The 19,288-nt window shown below is 42.6% G+C and overlaps 1 protein-coding gene across 4 annotated transcripts in view; it reads left to right on the top strand.

The window, feature by feature from the left end:
* Positions 1-4,120: 4,120 nt before the first annotated feature.
* The window catches only part of NSUN2 (NOP2/Sun RNA methyltransferase 2), a 33,785-nt gene continuing 18,617 nt past the window's right edge, over positions 4,121-19,288 (top strand). The window contains exons 1-8 of one of the 4 annotated variants that reach the window (XM_083748416.1): positions 4,121-4,387; positions 5,528-5,688; positions 8,578-8,682; positions 10,844-10,949; positions 11,288-11,359; positions 12,245-12,329; positions 14,840-15,032; positions 17,107-17,181. In XM_083748416.1, the coding sequence (XP_083604542.1) occupies positions 4,325-4,387; positions 5,528-5,688; positions 8,578-8,682; positions 10,844-10,949; positions 11,288-11,359; positions 12,245-12,329; positions 14,840-15,032; positions 17,107-17,181 (860 nt within the window). In that variant the 5' untranslated portion in view covers positions 4,121-4,324. Of the gene's footprint in view, positions 4,388-5,527; positions 5,689-8,577; positions 8,865-9,299; positions 10,950-11,287; positions 11,360-12,244; positions 12,330-14,839; positions 15,033-17,106; positions 17,182-19,288 lie in introns of all 4 variants that reach the window. The other 3 variants (XM_083748418.1, XM_083748419.1, XM_083748417.1) reach the window with 3 other exon arrangements.

Raw genomic sequence — 19,288 nt, 5'->3', positions numbered from 1 at the left:
GGTGGGGGGGCACATCTTTAAAGTTGTTAAATGTTACAAATAGTATGCATAAATGTATTCTTTCAACTTGACAGCTCAGGGAAGTTACCTAGCTTTAAAAATCATATAAAATCAACTCCTTTGCTAGTTTCCTTCATTCCATTGCTAATTTGCTTCATTGGCCAAGGACTTGGAAACCACTCCGACCCCACCATAATCCCTCAAACTCACAAGAAGGTAGTCATAGGCGTCAGTCGCTGGGCAAAGGCACTTGCCCAGGTGGCAGACTATGCAAACCAAAGTTCTATTGTCCCTTTGTAGTAGGTGCTTAGAATGTATTTCCCAATACATATCCTGTATCCCCCTGTTGCCCCAACACATTCCTCCTATGTTAATCATGTATAACCCTCCCCTTTTCTGATGTAGCAGTGATATAGCAATGATGTAGTGATGATACTTAATGAACTGTATGCTGGGATAAGATAGAAACTTTTAAAAGTCCTTGTCACCCCATTCTCAGGGTTAAAAATTCCTCCTTGAACCTGTTGCGCAATAAACTTTGGTCTACAGCTATTTGCTCCGGTTGGTGGCAGGCTCCGGCTGACGAGCTGGGTGACTGAGCAGCCTCGCACCTAAATTTTCCCGTAACATAATGGAAGAGATTGCTCAATTCTCATCACACATTACCCCACTGGAAAATAGGTCAACGTGCCACTTTGATTTCTATTATCTTAGCACATAAAAGGTAAAGGTAAAGGGACCCCTGACCATTAGGTCCAGTCGTGACCGACTCTGGGGTTGCGGCGCTAATTTCGCTTTATTGGCCAAGGGAGCCGGCGTACAGCTTCCAGGTCATGTGGCCAGCATGGCTAAGCCGCTTCTGGTGAACCAGAGTAGCGCACGGAAAAGCCGTTTACCTTCCCACCTGAGTGGTACCTATTTATCTACTTGCACTTTGACGTGCTTTCGAACTGCTAGGTTGGCAGGAGCAGGGACCGAGCAACGGGAGCTCACCCCATCACGGGGATTTGAACCGCCGACCTTCTGATTGGCAAGTCCTAAGCTCTGTGGTTTAACCCACAGCGCCACCCGCATTCCTTATCTTAGCACATACCACCCAACATTCCAGGAACGGAAAGTGGGACAAACATGCCCTGCCTAAAATTCCTGGTTCTTTCCCCTCCCATTCCACTCACCCCACCTTGCCCCAATTCTTTGCAATGTAGGAGGCAATGTTTGAACGTAAACTGTAAAACTTTTACAATGTGCCCTTCCAGTGTGTTCCTAAAACACCCCCTTTTAATAGCTCTTTCCAAGTTATTCCACTTCTCTAACACAGAGATCACATGTTTGGCAAGTCTCCATTCTGCTCTGAAACAAGAGAGGCCGGTTAAAGCCATGTGGCTGCCTGGAAGGAGTTCCTTTAAAGATGTACTGAAATCCACATGAGGAGTGTGATAACAAAGATTTGGCAACCCCTTTCCTCCCAAACTGAGGGGAAGTGGCATAGACTAAGCCGTCAGGACAATTAATAATAATAATAATAATAATAATAATAATAATAATAATAGTAATAATAATTTTTATTTATATCCCGCCCTCCCCAGCCGAAGCCGGGCTCAGGGCGGCTAACAACACTAAAACAGTACAACATTATAAAACATTATAAAAATGAATTAAAATCAAAATTAATGGCAACCATAAACTAAAGTCTTGTAAAGATTGCCAAAGGAGGGAGTCAGGCTGCGCCCTGACCAAAGGCCAGGTGGAACAGCTCTGTCTTGCAGGCCCTGCGGAAAGATGTCAAGTCCTGCAGGGCCCTTGTCTCTTGTGACAGAGCGTTCCACCAGGTTGGAGCCGCAGCCGAAAAAGCCCTGGCTCTAGTTGAGGCCAGCCTAACCTCTCTGTGGCTTGGGACCTTCAAGGTGTTTTTATTTGAAGACCGTAAGTTCCTCTGTGGGGCATACCAGGAGAGGCGGTCCCGTAGGTACGAGGGCCCTAGGCCGTATAGGGCTTTGAAGGTTAAAACCAGCACCTTAAACCTGATCCTGTACTCCACCGGGAGCCAGTGCAGCTTGTATAGCACCGGATGAATGTGATCTCTAAGCGAAGACCCCGTAAGGAGTCTCGCTGCGGCATTCTGCACCCGCTGGAGTTTCTGGGTCAGTCTCAAGGGCAGCCCCACGTAGAGCGAGTTACAATAATCCAGTCTGGAGGTGACCGTCGCGTGGATCACAGTGGCTAGGTCAGGGCGAGAGAGGTAAGGAGCCAACTGCTTAGCTTGGCGGAGATGAAAAAATGCCGCCTTTGTTATAGCTGCAATCTGCGCCTCCATGGAGAGGGAGGTATCGAAGATTACACCCAAACTCTTAACGGACGGTGCTGGCACTAATTGCACCCCCGCAAGAGATTGGAGTTTACTCTTTAATCCCAATTACTCTTTAATCCCTTCATGCACTAATTAGTTGCAAATATGCTAGGGTTAATCCCTTCATGCACTAATTAGTTGCAAATATGCTAGGGTTACACGAGGCTGAAATCCAACCATGTTCTGTTTCAGAAGAGTTTTGGGTTTTAAGAGGTAAATAAATTATAATACTGGAGTGGTTTGCATTTGAAAAATATGGATTTCAGGTTTCATGGGGTGGGAATCTTATTTATATATCTGCTGTTCTGGTTCATCCCAGGCCATTCCAGCGTTAGCAGCAACTTAACAAGGGACGCGGGTTGCGCTATGGGTAAAACCTCAGTGCCTAGGGCTTGACGATCGCATGGTCGGCGGTTCGAATCCCCGCGGCGGGGTGAGCTCCTGTCTTTCGGTCCCAGCGCCCGCCCACCTAGCAGTTCGAAAGCACCCTTAAGTACAAATAGATAAATAGGTACCGCTTTATAGTGGGAACGTAAACGGCGTTTCCGTGTGCTGCTCTGGTGCCGATTCGCCAGAGCAGCTTCGTCACGCTGGCCACATGACCTGGAAGTGTCTGCGGACAGCGCTGGCTCCCGGCCTCTAGAGTGAAATGAGTGCACAACCCTAGAATCTGTCAAGACTGGCCCATATGGGCAGGGGTTACCTTTACCTTTGCCTAACAAGGTTTGTAAGTAGGTGACATCAATGGGGTCTTTCATCTGGCCTTGCAACACCATTAAAGAGGCATGGGTTTTTCGTATTCTATAATTCATATTTATTTAGTTTTTTAAACTGTTTAAAAATTTTTTTGCCAGTGCTTCAGTTTTTCTTCCTGGAAACAGACCTCATTCAACCCCTCTGCCTGCTCTCTTTCTGTATCTGTGAGCTAGTCTTCTCCATCGTTCTGTTTAGGATGAGAAAGACGACTGAAAGCCACATTTCAATTCCAGCTTGTTCTGGTTGGCCAAAGGTTTCTTGTGCATTTTTAAATTTCCATTAATTAAATGCCCAGAAGCCTTTAGGAAGAGAGATTAATAGAAGTGATTAAAAACTTTTCCAATATGCAGTAACAGCAGCAAGAATATTAATGGCCCAAAAATGGAAACAAGAGGAACTACCGACTCTGGAAGAGTGGAGAATGAAACTTATGGATTATGCAGAATTGGATAAAATGACTGGGAAAATTAGATACCAAAAGGACCACAAATTCATCGAGGACTGGGGAAAGTTTACGAATTATCTGGAAAACATATGTGATGAACAGACAACACTAGTCAGTTTTAAAGAGGCTTTGTGATGTTAAAGGTGTATTGTAAAAAGAAAGAGAGACGAAAGGATATTATTAACTGGCAATATAAGATATTGAAATTGCGTAACAAATAGAAAATATGGATGGTTGATGGAGGAGCTGGTGGAAGTTCAAAAATTGGAAATTTGTGAATATGGTTGTGTTGACTAATTTGTAAAAGAAAATTTAATAAAAAAATTATAAATTAAAAAATAATAATTAAATGCCCAGTGCACGCAATTGCAAACGCTTTGCAACAACTCTGAATGGAGAAAAACGCCCAAGAAACCTCTGGGCTAGGAAAGAGTGTGCTTTGAGCTCTCTGCCGCCCTGTCCGTTGGTGATAACGCGATGTACCGCTTGCAATATTGCAGGACGCTCCGCTGCAGCCCAAGCTGCCCTTTCACTCGACTCCGACGCGCATGCGCAAGCCGAAAGCCGGCAAATGAACCCGGAAACTAAACGGGCGTCGTGCGAGTTTAAAATATTATATCCTCTTTCTCCCCCCGTCCCTTCTTTTCCCCTTTTCTGCGCATGCGCATCACGTCTCCCCAACGCGGCGTGGCGTCCGCGGCTGAGGGAGGCTCGTCGCCGGCGCTGCGGCCATTGGGACCCGCTTTCGAGTCGAGGCCTTGCGTGGGGCGGGAGCGATGGGCCGCAGGCAGCGCCACAGGCGGCAGCCGCAGCCGAATACCCGAGAGAAGGGCCCCGGGGTGAGTCAGGGCCTGGGCCTGGCTGAGGCCTCGTTGCACACGTGTCTCGCCCTACACGTGTCTCTCTCCGCGCGTGTCTCGCTCTCCACGTGTCTCTCCCTACACGTGTCTCATTGTGTCCGTGTCTCGCCCTACACGTGTCTCTCCACGCGTGTCTCGCCCTACACGTGTCTCTCCACGCGTGTCTCGCCCTACACGTGTCTCATTGTGCCCGTGTCTCGCTCTCTACGTGTCTCGCCCTACACGTGTCTCATTGTGCCCGTGTCTCGCTCTCTACGTGTCTCGCCCTACACGTGTCTCATTGTGCCCGTGTCTCGGTCTCTACGTGTCTCGCCCTACACGTGTCTCATTGTGCCCGTGTCTCGCTCTACACGTTGCTCCTTGTACACGTGTCTCGTTGTACACGTGTCTCCTACGCATGCCTTTTGCTGGCGGGTGGGGGGGGGTAGGGTTCCTGTGACAGAATGTCTTCTTGCACATCGGGATGGGCTTGGGGCTTATTGATTTATTGAATCAATTCATTTATTTGGCATAAGATCTCAGGACAGTTCACAGAATGAAATAGAAAGTCAAGAACTTAGTAAAACAGCAAAGCAATAACCCTCCCTTCTCACAGACACATTAAAAAAAACAACCTGTAGAATATTAATCAGCCCAAGACCTGGTTGGAGAGGAATATTTTCTCCTGATAACTAGAAATATATAATGAAGATGCCAGGCGAACTTCCCTGGGGAGAGCATCCCACAAATGGGGAGTCACCACAGAGAAATCTCATTTTCGATTTTCATGTTGCCATCCTCCTCCAGAGCGTACATGGAGGAGGCTCATGAAGAAGGAATGGTACTTATTGGAAATGGAAGGTGTTAGCGCATGTGGGGTGGGTAAAGAAGGGCTGTCCTCCTTAATGTGCTAGATTTTTGTGTGCAGGGAGTTCTATTATTATTATTATTACTATTATTGTTGTTGTTATTTATTAAATTTGCATTCTACCCTTCATCCAAAGAACTCAGGGTAGTTCACAATGCACAATAAAACCACATACGTCACTCTGTTGGCGTATGTCTGCACCTGCAATCCTGAAGACACCGAATAAGGGATTTGCTGACTCTTTCTAACTTTTCACACCCACTCACTTTCAGTGCTGGCCTGAAAGCTGCTACCCGGAGATTGTGAAGGAGAATGAGCTTTTCGAGCACTACTATGGCAAGCAAGGCATCGTGCCACATGGGGAGTGGGAGAGCTTCATGGCGGCCCTGCGGGAACCACTGCCTGCCACACTCCGCATCACGGGGTACAAGAGGTGAGCAAAATTTGGTCGCTGGTGCATAGAGAATGGGGTGGGTCCAAATTTTACATATTTTCTAAAATTTGGTTAAAGGTAAAGGGACCCCTGACCATTAGGTCCAGTCGTGGTTATGTGTGCATAAAATTTCTTTTCGATCCAATGATCTTAAAAGTGATGAAAGCAGCCTGCTCATAGTGTGGCCCCTGCAGCTATTATCCCCGTACAGTGGTACCTCGGGTTAAGTACTTAATTCGTTCCGGAGGTCTGTTCTTAACCTGAAACTGTTCTTAACCTGAAGCACCACTTTAGCTAAAGGGGCCTCCTGCTGCTGCTGTGCCGCCAGAGCACGATTTCTGTTCCCATCCTGAAGCAAAGTTCTTAACCCGAGGTACTATTTCTGGGTTAGCGGAGTCTGTAACCTGGAGGGTATGAAACCTGAGGTACCACTGAATTCTAAAGTGGAGGGAAGAGTCAAGGTGAAAGAGTTCCTAACCTAGTGAGGAACTCATAGTGAGTCCATTGTCAAGATTTCAAACCAGGGACTTTCTGAATTACATAGTTCGCACTGCAGTCTTAATCCTTCGTGAGGAGGGCAGGGAGCAGCACTTGATGCAGCAGAACAGCTAGCACTGCATGCACAGCCCTGACATTTATGCCGTAAGGCTGGTGCAGTGAAGAGTCCCAGATTGGGCCTGCTGCAATCATGTGACAGCAGAATGCCCCATCCCTGAGAGACCCAATTTCTGGGGTTTCCACTGGTGGGGATGCTGCTATCCACCTCCTGTTTTGGGTTTCACATCAGAGTGTTCCCCCCGGTGTGCCTTCTCCCATCAGGGAACTTCAGCAGAGTCTTCCGTCCGGACCTCAGTACAGTGGATTAGGAGCTGGGATTGCTCTGCTTGTCTCTTAGTCAGTGCTCCTTTTATGTATGGGGGGGCAGGGGGAATCCAATTTCCCCTTTGAGAGGAAACGTGCTCCCTTCCAATAAGCAGGTATATACGTTTGAAAGCTTTGAAGTGGAGAATGCAACTGACATAAGTTTTCTTAATAAAGAAGGAAGCCCTGTAGTAAGGGAGGACTGTGTTCCTGGTTCCTTCACCATTGAAGCTTCTTATGAAATTAAACACAATTATTTTTTGCCCACTGATAAATTTCTACAACGGTGTGCAAAATCTTAAAAGTTGCGGTTGGTTGATGGAAATGGAACGTAAGAGCCCTGCTGAATCAAACCAAAGCCTGTGGTGTATGCAGTTATTTGTTTGTTGTTGTGTTATTACAGGGATAAAGTCCACATTGGACTACAGATCTCTTGGCCATTATGCTGTGCTGGCTGGGAGCAAAGGGAGTTGGACCCCTACATCTCAAAAGCCATAGACTTTATATCCTTGCACTGTTGGTGCTTGCCGAAAGCAAATATTTTGCAGGTCTTTGTACTTCTTCAAAAATCTGCAGAACTTGTTTCACCGGGCAGTTTTCTGAAGTAATGCCAAACTACCTGTGTAACTTGTATTATCCAGGGTATGGACAGGCTATGCTAAAAATATGTGTTGCTTAATATGACAGGCTTGTTCATTAAAGAGCTCCCACAAGCAGCCCAGAACAGAGGCTGAATTAATTCTGCCCAAGGCCTCTCTGGATAATCATATGCCACATCAGGGTTAAACATTAGAAATGAATATCAACTAAAAAGTGTGAATTCCACCTTTTTAACATACAATAAAATGAATAGTTAGGCAAAAGAAAACTAACTCATTTCCCCCAATCATACCATTAAACAAATTGATCCAATTAAATTTCCAGCCCCAATTGTAGAGCAATAAGCACAGCTTAATCTAACAACAGTTAAAAATGCACACCATTCAGTTCCACTCAAGCACACTTGTACATGATCGACACAACTTGCATCGAACACAAAGATTCTAATTTAATATTAGATTCAAATTTAATATTCTGGCACACTCTTAATTCCTTTATCCAAATACTAAAAGTATTTCCTTAATTCAATTGTTCATCTTTAGTCAACCACACTGACATGTCCATATCATGAGACCCAGGCAAACCTGGACAAATACTGGCATGCAAGTAACAATACAACCTCTGATAAAAGATTCATGCCACTTTTCCTTTTATCTCACCTGAGGGGTGGGAAAGATCTAATAGTAGGCTCTCAGCTTGGGGGGGGGGGTTGTATAGAGCCCACTTTTCTAACAGATCTGACAATAACACTTATCTACCCCCCCCTTTATAAGAATTAAACAGCTTATAAAATACTTCATAAAGTATTCATCTTGCTTCTTATAAACAGTGGCACAGAAGCTACTTCATGGAGAGGACAATTGATTAGTTACTCTTTGTTTTTCTCTCTTCTGGCTGTAAAAGAGACTCAAGACATCTGTGGCAATATGGAGAAAGCCTTGTTATATTATGTGATGTCCCTTGCAGTTGGTAAAGGTAAAGGGACCCCTGACCGTTAGGTCCAGTCGCAGATGACTCTGGGGTTGCGGCGCTCATCTTGCTCTATTGGCCGAGGGAGCCGGCGTACAGCTTCCGGGTCATGTGGCCAGCATGACTAAGCCGCTTCTGGTGAACCAGAGCAGCGCACGGAAACGCTGTTTACCTTCCCGCTGGAGCAGTACCTCTTTATCTACTTGCACCTTGTGCTTTCGAACTGCTAGGTTGGCGGTACCTCGTAGTAAATTGGTATACTGATTAAATTTCGAACAGCCTCTAGAGTGCTTGGTCATGTAAAATGTACTTTTCAAGAAAAGGAGTCCATTCCAAAAATCCTGTAACTATGGTAGTAGTTAGAATTAGGTTTTTATTGAGATTTTTAAAAGTAGTTACCGTGAAATAATAGGTTGTACTGTTTTCTTTACGGTTCTAATGTTGTTTTTCATTTTGTAGCCATGCTAAAGAAATTCTCCATTGTTTGAAGAATAAATATTTCAAGGAATTAGAAAACCAGGTGGTAGACGGTCAGAAAATTGAAATGCCTCAGCCATTAAGCTGGTAAGACCACCTGTAGGATGGCCATCAAAATATTTAGCATATTCCTGCCTTTGCTGTGTAATTGTCTACACTGACTTTGAAGGTATTATTAGCCATTTCTCCCCGCTATGTGGTATTCTCAACTTATTAGTTGCAGTGTGATCTTTTTAAAGATTATTCTAAATAAGTACAGTTTGGACCCTGTAATGGTTCTAGGGGTTGCTCGTGCGTAAGTTGCCACCACTCCTGGCTAGGTTACCTGGTTGAACCCTTTCTGTCTGGACAGCCCTTCACTTCGTGGCTGTCTCAGTCGCTGGCAGAATCCGTCAGTGGGCGTTTCTTGAACTTCTTCCAGCAAAGAAGTTCTTTGACGCCGAGTCTCCTCCTACTCTCCCTGCGCGGAAGTCTTCTGCGCAGGGAGGGTGTGGGCAGCGGAGGACCCGTGCTCTCCCTGCTGGTCTCCGACGAGGAATCATGGAGCCCCCTCACCGATTCCCCCATCTGCCCCCCTTCTCCACTGGTGCTACGCTGATTTCCTTCCCCAGCAGATGGGCTGCCTCTCTCCCTACTGGGACCCTCTCCGGCATCCCTCTGGAGCCTTCCCTCCGCCTCTGGCTCCGATGGCAGTTCCCTGACAGACACATAAATACATGCATGAAATACCATTGAGAAGTGGTTGCAGGGGGAGGGGAATGGGTGAAAACAGCCTCTCCGCTTCTAACAGTGTGAACATCTGGTGAATTGGAGTCTGTTCTACATACAAGAGGAGCCCTTCATTTGCAGATGGGCTTCTCAGGATCCAAGTTGGGATGGTGGAGGATTTTGGTTCACTCCACAGTTAGCAGCAAACCTCCCTGGCCAACATCCAATGGATCATGCTTGGATCTTAATGTAGACAGGCAGATCAGATTGCTTGTCTATGAACCTTTCTAAGAATGATTTGATCCATTATGTTTTTCTTTTTGCAGTGTGGTCTAAGAAAGCACAGGACATTTTTCTAGAAAGCACAGTTCTTTCTATATTAATCAGATTTGACTAAAAAGCTCTTGGAAGTAACGGTATGGTATGTCACCCATTCCAGAGTAAAGGTACAAAGAGTGATAGATGCCCTCATGTACCTAGTGGGGGGCAGCCCTCTTCCGCCCCCCCCCCCCGCCACCTATTGCAGTATCAGATCTAGGAGTTGTTTTCAAAAAGAAAAAAGTCAGGAAATCCCTCGGGCCACCTCATAACTGCTTTATAACTTTTTGAAACCTTTAAAAGGTGTGGAGGTGTTTTTAGCACTTTGCCTAAGAAAATCCAAACAGAAATTTGACAGAATTCGTCCACTAGTCTTGCTTATGGATACAAATTGGAACAAGACCGTTCTGTCTATCTCTAGTTCTAAGTCTGTATCTTTAAATAGCTGGGTAAGTGCAAATGCTTTGAAAGAGTGTGTGGACCATAAATATTGCTTCTATTGCTTCTAGGACTAAAATATATGTACTAAAATAATAAAGTAGCTAAAACACATATATCAAGGCTTGAGAGTATCCTCCCTTTTTCCCTTTAAAGCCCATAGCTGACATTAATTGTTTTTGTGTGTAGCATGCTTATTTTACCTCATTGACTAACCTTATTACGTCTAGTATTATCCAGTTTCCACATGCTTCATATACAAATTAAATTTGTGCAAATATAGTTAAAAATGCAATTGCATAAACCTGTTAGACTGGTTTATATGTATTCTTTTATAATAAGTTAGCGTAATCATACTTAGTATGGACTAAATTTCTCAATCCATTCAGATGTTGTAGGAGATACTCCCCCCCCCCCAATTTTTAGCTATTCTAATCTTAGCAGCAGTTAGTAGGTTGAACAGTATTTCTTGATCATCTTCAAAAATTACATATTTTAGATAACCAAGCAGAAATATTTTAGGTTCCAAAGGTATATGATATCCTAACATATCAGAGATAATGGTCTGAACAGATTTCCAGAATGGGTATTTTTGTAGTGTTTTGGAATAGGTCCCGTCATAATGTCCATGTTGTCAGCCTGCTGCAATACTGCTTATTTATGTTCTATATTTAGTTTATTTTGTTTATTAAAAAACATTTATATATATAAATGAAATGGCGTGTTCCATTATTTCATTTCAAATATGCCGGTGATAGTTCTTATAAAAACTCTATTTCATTAGGTATCCAGAAGAGTTGGCGTGGCATACAAACCTAAGCAGAAAGGTCCTGCGAAAATCCCCACAACTAGAAAAATTCCATCATTTTCTTGTTAGTGAAACAGAATGTGTAAGTACGTTCCTAAATTGCTGTTGTTTTAATTCATTTTGTGTCTTACTGTGACCTTTTGCGTCGAAGAATTGTTACTCCCTGTCTTGCCATTGACATGTCCCTTGGAGAACTAGAGATTGCTGTGTCACAGTGAATAGTAACTTGCACATGAACGTGACTTCTGACAATGTGTTAATGAAATTCTCCCATTAAGAGTTTGTTAGGAACAAATTCAGATAAGCTTAGAACAATAAAACTTACACTAGGGTTTCACATATACATTTTCTGCATCTGAAGTATTCAAAACATGAAATTGGAGTTGCCACTGATTACAGATTTTTATTTTATTTTTCTAGGGGAACATTAGTCGCCAAGAAGCTGTCAGTATGATTCCTCCCCTGCTCCTTGATGTCCAGTCTCATCATAAGGCAGGCCTTGCATTGCTATTGGATCTTGAAGTCTTGTTAAAAGTAGCCTGACACAGTACATCTAATATGCTCTTTTTTTGTGTATTATAAATTTATATTACAAATTCACCCTGGGGAGTGGCTTTCTTGAAACCTGGTTTCAGGGTATGAATAAGACACATTTCTGTTTCTTAAAAGGGGCAGTGGCCAGTTGCACGAGTGGCTTCCTTGTTTTATCCTTTTATTGCTTCATTCTTTTTCAATTGCATACATTCAGAATGAAAAGGATTATGAAGTTAGCTAGAAAGGTATTTCAACACATACTTGAATTAATGCATTCCTTATTGATGTACTTCTATTCAGTTGCTGTGGACTGGTCTTAATTAGATCTCCCAGTTTTAACTGGAATGTTTGTAGTATTGTGAAGGGCTTAGTATCGTCTTTCTGAAATGAAGAATTCTGTAGACTTTGCCCCATATGACTGAAGTAACTACTTCTAAGCAGATAATACAGCTGTGAGAGTTACTTTCCTGGGTGCTGTATGTATACACGAAATCACATACATTGGGGAACACTATCTAAAAAGCCAAACTCCACCACAATCGCTCCCTCCAAGCCTCCTTTCTCAAATTCCAACTCTCCACAGGCTTCAAAGGTTGATCCAAAGGCTTCTGAGATTGCAGTTGCAAAGGCTCCTGGGATTGCTAGCCATTTCAACACAATTTTGTGCCATTTTTGCAGTTTAAATTGATTTATTTAACCATTTCCCAGTGCTTTGCATATATGCGGTTCCACACGAGTTGAACGTGTGTAAGTGGGGAGATACCTATATGTAATACAATTTTTTGTACGTATGTTAATGAGTTAATGAGATCTTTTATTTGTGTATTGTTTTGCTCTTGGTAGATTCTAGATCTGTGTGCTGCACCAGGGTCCAAAACTGCCCAGCTTATTGAAATGTTGCACGCAGACATGAATGTTCCTTTTCCAGGTAAGTGAGATGGAGTGGTATATAGAGATCCCTGCCCCATTTTTTGTTGAGAAACAAAATTCATTTACAGTCAAGACTGGACCTTTCAGGGCTAGCATTGGATTGTGGTCATTAGTGCCCAGTTTGCTCACACGTAATATGCAATTCTACAGTTAGAACTGGATATGGAACACCTGATTGGTTCAAAATTGGGAAAGGAGTATGGCAAGGCTGTATATTGTCTCCCTGCTTATTTAATTATATGCAGAGTTCATCATGCGAAAGGTTGGGCTGGATGAATCCCAAGCCAGAATTAAGATTGCCGGAAGAAATATCAACAACCTCAGATATGCAGATGACACAACCTTGATGTCAGAAAGTGAGGAGGAATTAAAGAACCTTTTAATGAGGGTGAAAGAGGAGAGCGCAAAATATGGTCTGAAGCTCAACATTAAAAAAACGAAGATCATGGCCACTGGTCCCACCACCTCCTGGCAAATAGAAGGGGAAGAAATGGAGGCAGTGAGAGATTTTACTTTCTTGGGCTCCATGATCCCTGCAGATGGTGACAGCAGTCACAAAATTAAAAGACGCCTGCTCCTTGGGAGAAAGGCGATGGCAAACCTAGACAGCATCTTAAAAAGCAGAGACATCACCTTGCCAACAAAGGTCCGTATAGTTAAAGCCATGGTTTTCCCAGTAGTGATGTATGGAAGTGAGAGCTGGACCATAAAGAAGGCTGATCGCTGAAGAATTGATGCTTTTGAGTTATGGTGCTGGAGGAGACTCTTGAGAGTCCCATGGACTACAAGAAGATCAAACCTATCCATTCTGAAGGAAATCACCTCATGAGAAGACTCCCTGGAAAAGACCCTGATGTTGGGAAAGACAAGAAGAAGGGGACGACAGAGGACGAGATGGTTGGACACCGTTCTCGAAGCTACCAGCATGAGTTTGACCAAACTGCGGGAGGCAGTGGAAGACAGGAGTGCCTGGCGTGCTCTGGTCCAGGGGGCCACAAAGAGTCTGACACGATTAAACGACTAAACAACAACAACAAATATGCAATTCAATCCAAGAAGCAGACCTTCAAGTAATGTTTTTGAAGGTTTGCCAGAAAGATTCATGAAAGGGAGAGGGCTTAAAGCCCCATGGTGCCAAACAGTATAGGCCCTGCATAGGATAGGGACCTGGTTCTGGAACCTCAATATGGTTGCTGTTAGCAGTTGGATCTTACCTGTGGATTCCACCATTTCACCTTCCTCAGTGGAAACACCCCTTTGTCACACATTTTGTTAGTATCGAGGTATATGTATTTGTGTATTATTTCTGTTACTTGGCCACACTGGAACCTTTAAGCTATCACCCAAGAAGCACCCTTTCCCTATTGGGGTTCTTTGTCTGGATCAAAAATGGGCTTCCTCTTCTTTTGTTTTTGCTAGTTGCGTTTCATCATTTTGTGTTGGCCTTTTCCTGTCCCTCTGCTTTCCCAGATCCATCCTGTTTTTGTCATCTATCAGCCTTCATCTTCTCTTCCTGTACCTTTAGTGCCATTAGTGTGTCCGACGCCTTATGTGTTGACATAATTTCCCCTTCTTCTTTTCTCTTATCTCTCTCACTACAGAATTCCTTCCTCCTTGCCCTGACTTCATCAGAGTTATTTTTTGTGGGCAAAGCTACTTAGTGGTTTCATAACTGATAATTTCTTAGAATGCTTTTCTTGTTTAATTAAAACCAGTTAAAAACAAGTCTATAACAGGCTTCTCTTTTTATATACCGTATGTTTCGCTCTATAGGACGCACTTTTTCCCCTTCAAAAATGAAGGGGAAATGTGTGTGCGTCCTATGGAGCAAAGACACCATAGCCCCGCGATCCTCTCCTGGCTGGAGAAGTGACGCATGACTATGGCAGCAGCCTCTCCGCTGCGCCTTTCCGCTGCTCCCTGACCTGCTCTTTGGGGCTGGTGGTAGGCTTCCCCCCGCCAGCCCCAAAGAGCAGGTCGAAAGGAACCAGAAGCCTGGAGAGCGAGAGGGGTCGGTGCGCACTGACCCCTCTAGCTCTCCAGGCTTCCAAGGTAGCTGCCTTAAACGGCACCTTGTTTTAGAGCGGGAAAACAAGAGGGGGAAAATTCTCCCACTCTCTGCGCAGCACCTCCTGCCGCTTCGCTGAAGGGGTGCTGGGCAGAGAGCGGAAGAATTTTTTCCCCTTGTTCTCCCCCCTCTAAAACAAGGTGCGTCCTATGGTGCGAAAAATACGGTAACTTAAAATAATTCTCAAAACGTAACTTAACTATCACATCATGTGCTTATTAGATCAGACAAATGTCCTACAAAATGTTAGCATCAATTGACACCCCCTCCCTTGTACTTTATATTGATGATTATTCTTAAAAAATTCTCATAAATTATGCTTTTGCTTATAACGTTTTCTTAATATTCTTTTGAGCACCTGTTCTAATAAACTGCAGAAAAATTCATTTGCTTGCCCCCCTCCAAAATTCCACCTTTAATTCCATTTTTTTTTTCTTTAGAGGGATTTGTAATTGCAAATGATGTTGACAACAAGCGCTGCTATTTACTGGTTCATCAAGCAAAGAGGTTAAACAGCCCTTGCATCATGGTTGTAAATCATGATGCTTCCAGCATCCCTAATTTACAGATCACCACTAATGGAAAGAAGGAGATCCTCTTTTACGATAGGATATTATGTGATGTCCCTTGCAGGTATGCTATATTTATTTTTAATGTTGCTAGTGTTGTAGTGCTTAAGACTTTTTAATACTAGTGTGCCCTTTATATCACATCAAGATAAGCAGGGCGTGATGTTTTGTGAAGGAGGATAGGATTTGCATCTGAGAGACCGGAGTTCAAATCTCTTGCACTGTTAAAGCTCTGTGGGTAACCTTGGGCAAATTATTAGGTTACCGTGGGTAACCTTGGGTAACCTTGGGCAAATTATTACAGTGGTACCTCGGGTTATATACGCTTCAGGTTACAGACTCCGCTAACCCAGAAATAGTGCTTCAGGTTAAGAACTTTGCTTCAGGATGAGAACAGAAATTTTGCTCCGGCGGCGCGGCAGCAGCAGGAGGCCCCATTGGCTAAAGTGGTGCTTCAGGTTAAGAACAGTTTCAGGCTAAGAACGGACGTCCGGAACGAATTAAGTACTTAACCCGAGGTGCCACTGTATATCCCAAGATTGCTACTAAATGTGGGAAGCAAAAGTGCTCATGCATGCCACTTTGTGCTCATTGGAAGAAGTGTGGAATACAAAATAATTCATAAGTTTCTAAAATTAAAGCATAGTACAGTTTTCTCAGCCTTAATATTATTTTTAGTTGTGCCTTTTATCAGTGTCATGTTTGTCTTTTGCATCCTTTTCAGTTTTTCTTTGAAGTATGCATGTGCTTTGAAATAGCAAGATCTCAAAAACCGATCCAGTGTCTTACTAACAACAGCTGTGCTTAAAAACAAACAAACATTTTCCCCAGGGAAAATTAGCTGAATACTGGAAATGTATAAGTGATAACGGAATAACGTTAGTGGCATTCAGAGAAGCTCTGTAACAGCATAAGAAATATTGTAAAAAAACAAAATATAAGAGGGGGGTAGGTATAAAGGCAATACGAAAATTTGGAAATGTGTATTTAAAGAAATTAGAATTTGGATGATTGGCAGAGAAGCCGAAGGAAGTCAAAAATCGAAAAGTTTAATAGAAAATGTAATGTGGTATGAATGTATGGAAAATTAATAAAATATAATTTAAAAATAAAAACAAACAAACAAACAAACAAACAGGGAAAGGAGTAACTGAAAGAACTACAAAAGTGTGGATCACTTTTTGCCAAATCTAGTCTGTTGATTTTCTGGTGCTGATAGAACCTAGTGGCTGATATCATCAGTTTCACACCTTGTGTTTCAGGAGAAATTACAGCCTGACCACAATAGTTCATGCATTGGTAACCTCATGGCTGAAGGCCGAGTTCAGAGTGTTTGTATTAATATATCCATCTCTATACAGTTCAATATCAGGTTATTTAAGAGACTGCCTGAACCCTTCTATACCCAGTAGACAGCTGCCATCTGCGGGACATTTCTCCAGCAAGTTTCAAAGCACTCAGAAACCACCTCTATAGTAGCTCAGAGCAGAGCTTTTAGTGTTGCTTTTATTTTGTGGAATATTATTCATGTAAAAATACCATCAGTACCTACTATCTGCACTTTCCAGAAACAACTGAAGACATATTTGCTCCAATAAACTTTCCTAGGTAGATAAATGTTCTTTACCACGACCACCCACTTGTTACTGTTTTAGTTTAGTTTTGATTTAGTTTTAGTTAGTTGTTTTTCTGTTTTTTTCTGTTTATAATTACTATATTTTTCGCTCTATAAGATGCACCGGACCACAAGACGCACCTAGTTTTTGGAGGAGGAAAACAAGAAGAAAAAAAATTATTCTGAATCTCAGAAGCCAGAACAGCAAGAGGGATCACTGTACAGTGAAAGCAGCAATCCCTCTTGCTGTTCTGGCTTCTGGGATAGCTGCACAGCCTGTATTCGCTCCATAAGACGCACACACATTTCCCCTTACTTTTTAGGAGGGAAAAAGTGAGTCTTATAGAGCAAAAAATATGGTACCTTATGTGTAAATTGCCTTGAGACAGCGTTTTAGAAAGCGATTAATAAAAATAGTCAATGATTTCTGATTTTCAAAACTCAGAATGTAGCTTACTGATTTTCTGACTCAGAATGTAGCTTACTGGTTTCATTGGAATTCATGCGTGAATGTCTCTTGCAGTGGAGATGGTACCATGAGAAAAAACATTGATGTGTGGAAAAAGTGGACTACTCAAAACAGCTTGCAGCTACATGGGTAAGAAACAATTTTATTTCTAATATCACATCCTTTTTGAACTTCAGTGGAATAAAAATAAGTTTACAAGTAATAACTTTGCATTTCCCCAAAATATATTAATTTCCTTGTATTTTAATCTCCCCACCCTCCAAGGTATTTGAAGCTAGTTTACTGTAAAGATAAAAATTGGTTCACACATATCACAAGCATATAGGTTTTATGCCTAGTGGGGCACAGGAGCAAACTCTTTGCTTGAAATGCCTAGATGTGAGGGCCCTTACTTAGTGAGGGTTTTATCATAATGATGTAATAACTATGGTGTGCAAAACAGAGGCCAGTGACTAAATAATTCAGAATAACTTGGTGTGAATGAGTAAGATAAATGTATAAACCCAGAGGGTAGTATTCAACTAAGTTTTCCTCAGAGTAGACCTAACTTAGTCATGCCTGTCAATTTCAGTGGGTCTACTCTGGGTAAGGGACGCAGGTGGCGCTGTGGGTTAAACCACAGAGCCTAGGACTTGCCGATCAGAAGGTCGGCAGTTTGGATCCCCGCAACGGGGTGAGTTCCCGTTGCTTTGTCCCTGCTCCGGCCAATCTAGCAGTTTGAAAGCACATCAAAGTGCAAGTAGGTACCGCTCCGGTGGGAAGGTAAACAGTGTTTCCATGCGCTGCTCTGGTTCGCCAGAAGTGGGTTAGTCATGCTGGCCACAAGACCCGGAAGCTGTACGCCGGCTCCCTTGGCCAATAAAACGAGATGAGCGCCGCAACCTCAGAGTCGGTCACGACTGGACCTAATGGTCAGGGGTCCCTTTACCTTTACTCTAGGTTAAAATTGGTTGAATACCACTAAAATATATAAAGGCAAGCTGTTTTTCCTTCAACTTTGTTTTCAAAGTTTGATATTTGACAACTGATTTTTTAAATGTTGCAAAATGGAGAAAAGAATAACAGATGTGAGAACAATATAAACTCTCATTAACAAATACTGCACCATTGGTAATACTTTAGATGCTTTAATCTGGACACATTCCAGATTCATAGTCTTACATTCCCCCATTTATATTCTCTCTGCTGCTTTCCCAACCAAACCCTTGACACTAAGAAGATAGCTTTGGCCAACCAGGCATTAATTCTTCCAGGGCTGATCATACATTTTAGAATATAGCATACTAACTTACGTATGTCCATACCAGTTATAAAAAAGGATTGTAGAGAGTAATGGTCTTGCAGTCTGCTCCTTTGTTGTTTATCTGGGTTAGCACATTTGCACCTTTGCATGGCATTTCAGATTGTAGTTCAGTACATTTCCAAGAATAGCTTGTAGGAAATGGATTGGTCAGCACTTAACTATTGACTAATCAGATATTTCAAGAATGCCAGCGTGTTGACGTTTGAGGAGGATTGACCATGTTCCCATTTGCAGGAAAAAACAACATGTCTTGTGGCATCTTAATGGCTAAACAAATGCAGAGTAAATAATAATAATAATAATAATAATAATAATAATAATAATAGGTATACTGTCACTCTATGGTCAAGGAGACTCAGGCTCAAATCCTCACTCAGCAACAAAAAACGTTAGCTGAAAGGTCAGTTGGTTGAAGGGAACAGTAAAAAAGGTTATAAAGCTAAATAATTAACAGTTTAAAAAACTGTGCCATTGCTTCACAATAAGAGCTGTAATTACGATTTTCTTTTTAGGATACAGATCAGACATGTAGATTGTTACTTTTGTTTTCACAGTGTTAATGTTTTTAAAAACACTTTAGCATTAGTTAACTGGCTATTTGGGAAAACCGTTTTTGACTGTCAAATATCCAAACCTAAGTGGACCACACCAGCACCAGTTCAGGTTGTCTCCTTAATTTTTCTACACACAGTATATGACATCCTTTGGTTGCATCTTAGTTGAGTCCTTATTCCATACACTCAAAAGACTTGATAAATGGTGTATTCTACATACATATAAATGGCTTTGTATATGATACAGCAATTGACTGACTTGTTGAATGGGTGGGAACAATTGAGCTCTTTTCAGTGTGACAAAACATGTTGAAAGCAATGTTTGGATTATTTAGCTGTCAAAGTCAACTTGAAATCTCAGGACCAACTGTCTTGGGAA

This window comes from Podarcis gaigeae (assembly GCF_964106915.1).
Source record: "Podarcis gaigeae genome assembly, chromosome: 7".
Classification (NCBI taxonomy): Eukaryota; Metazoa; Chordata; class Lepidosauria; order Squamata; family Lacertidae; genus Podarcis; species Podarcis gaigeae.
This window is presented reverse-complemented; position numbering and strand designations above follow the sequence as displayed.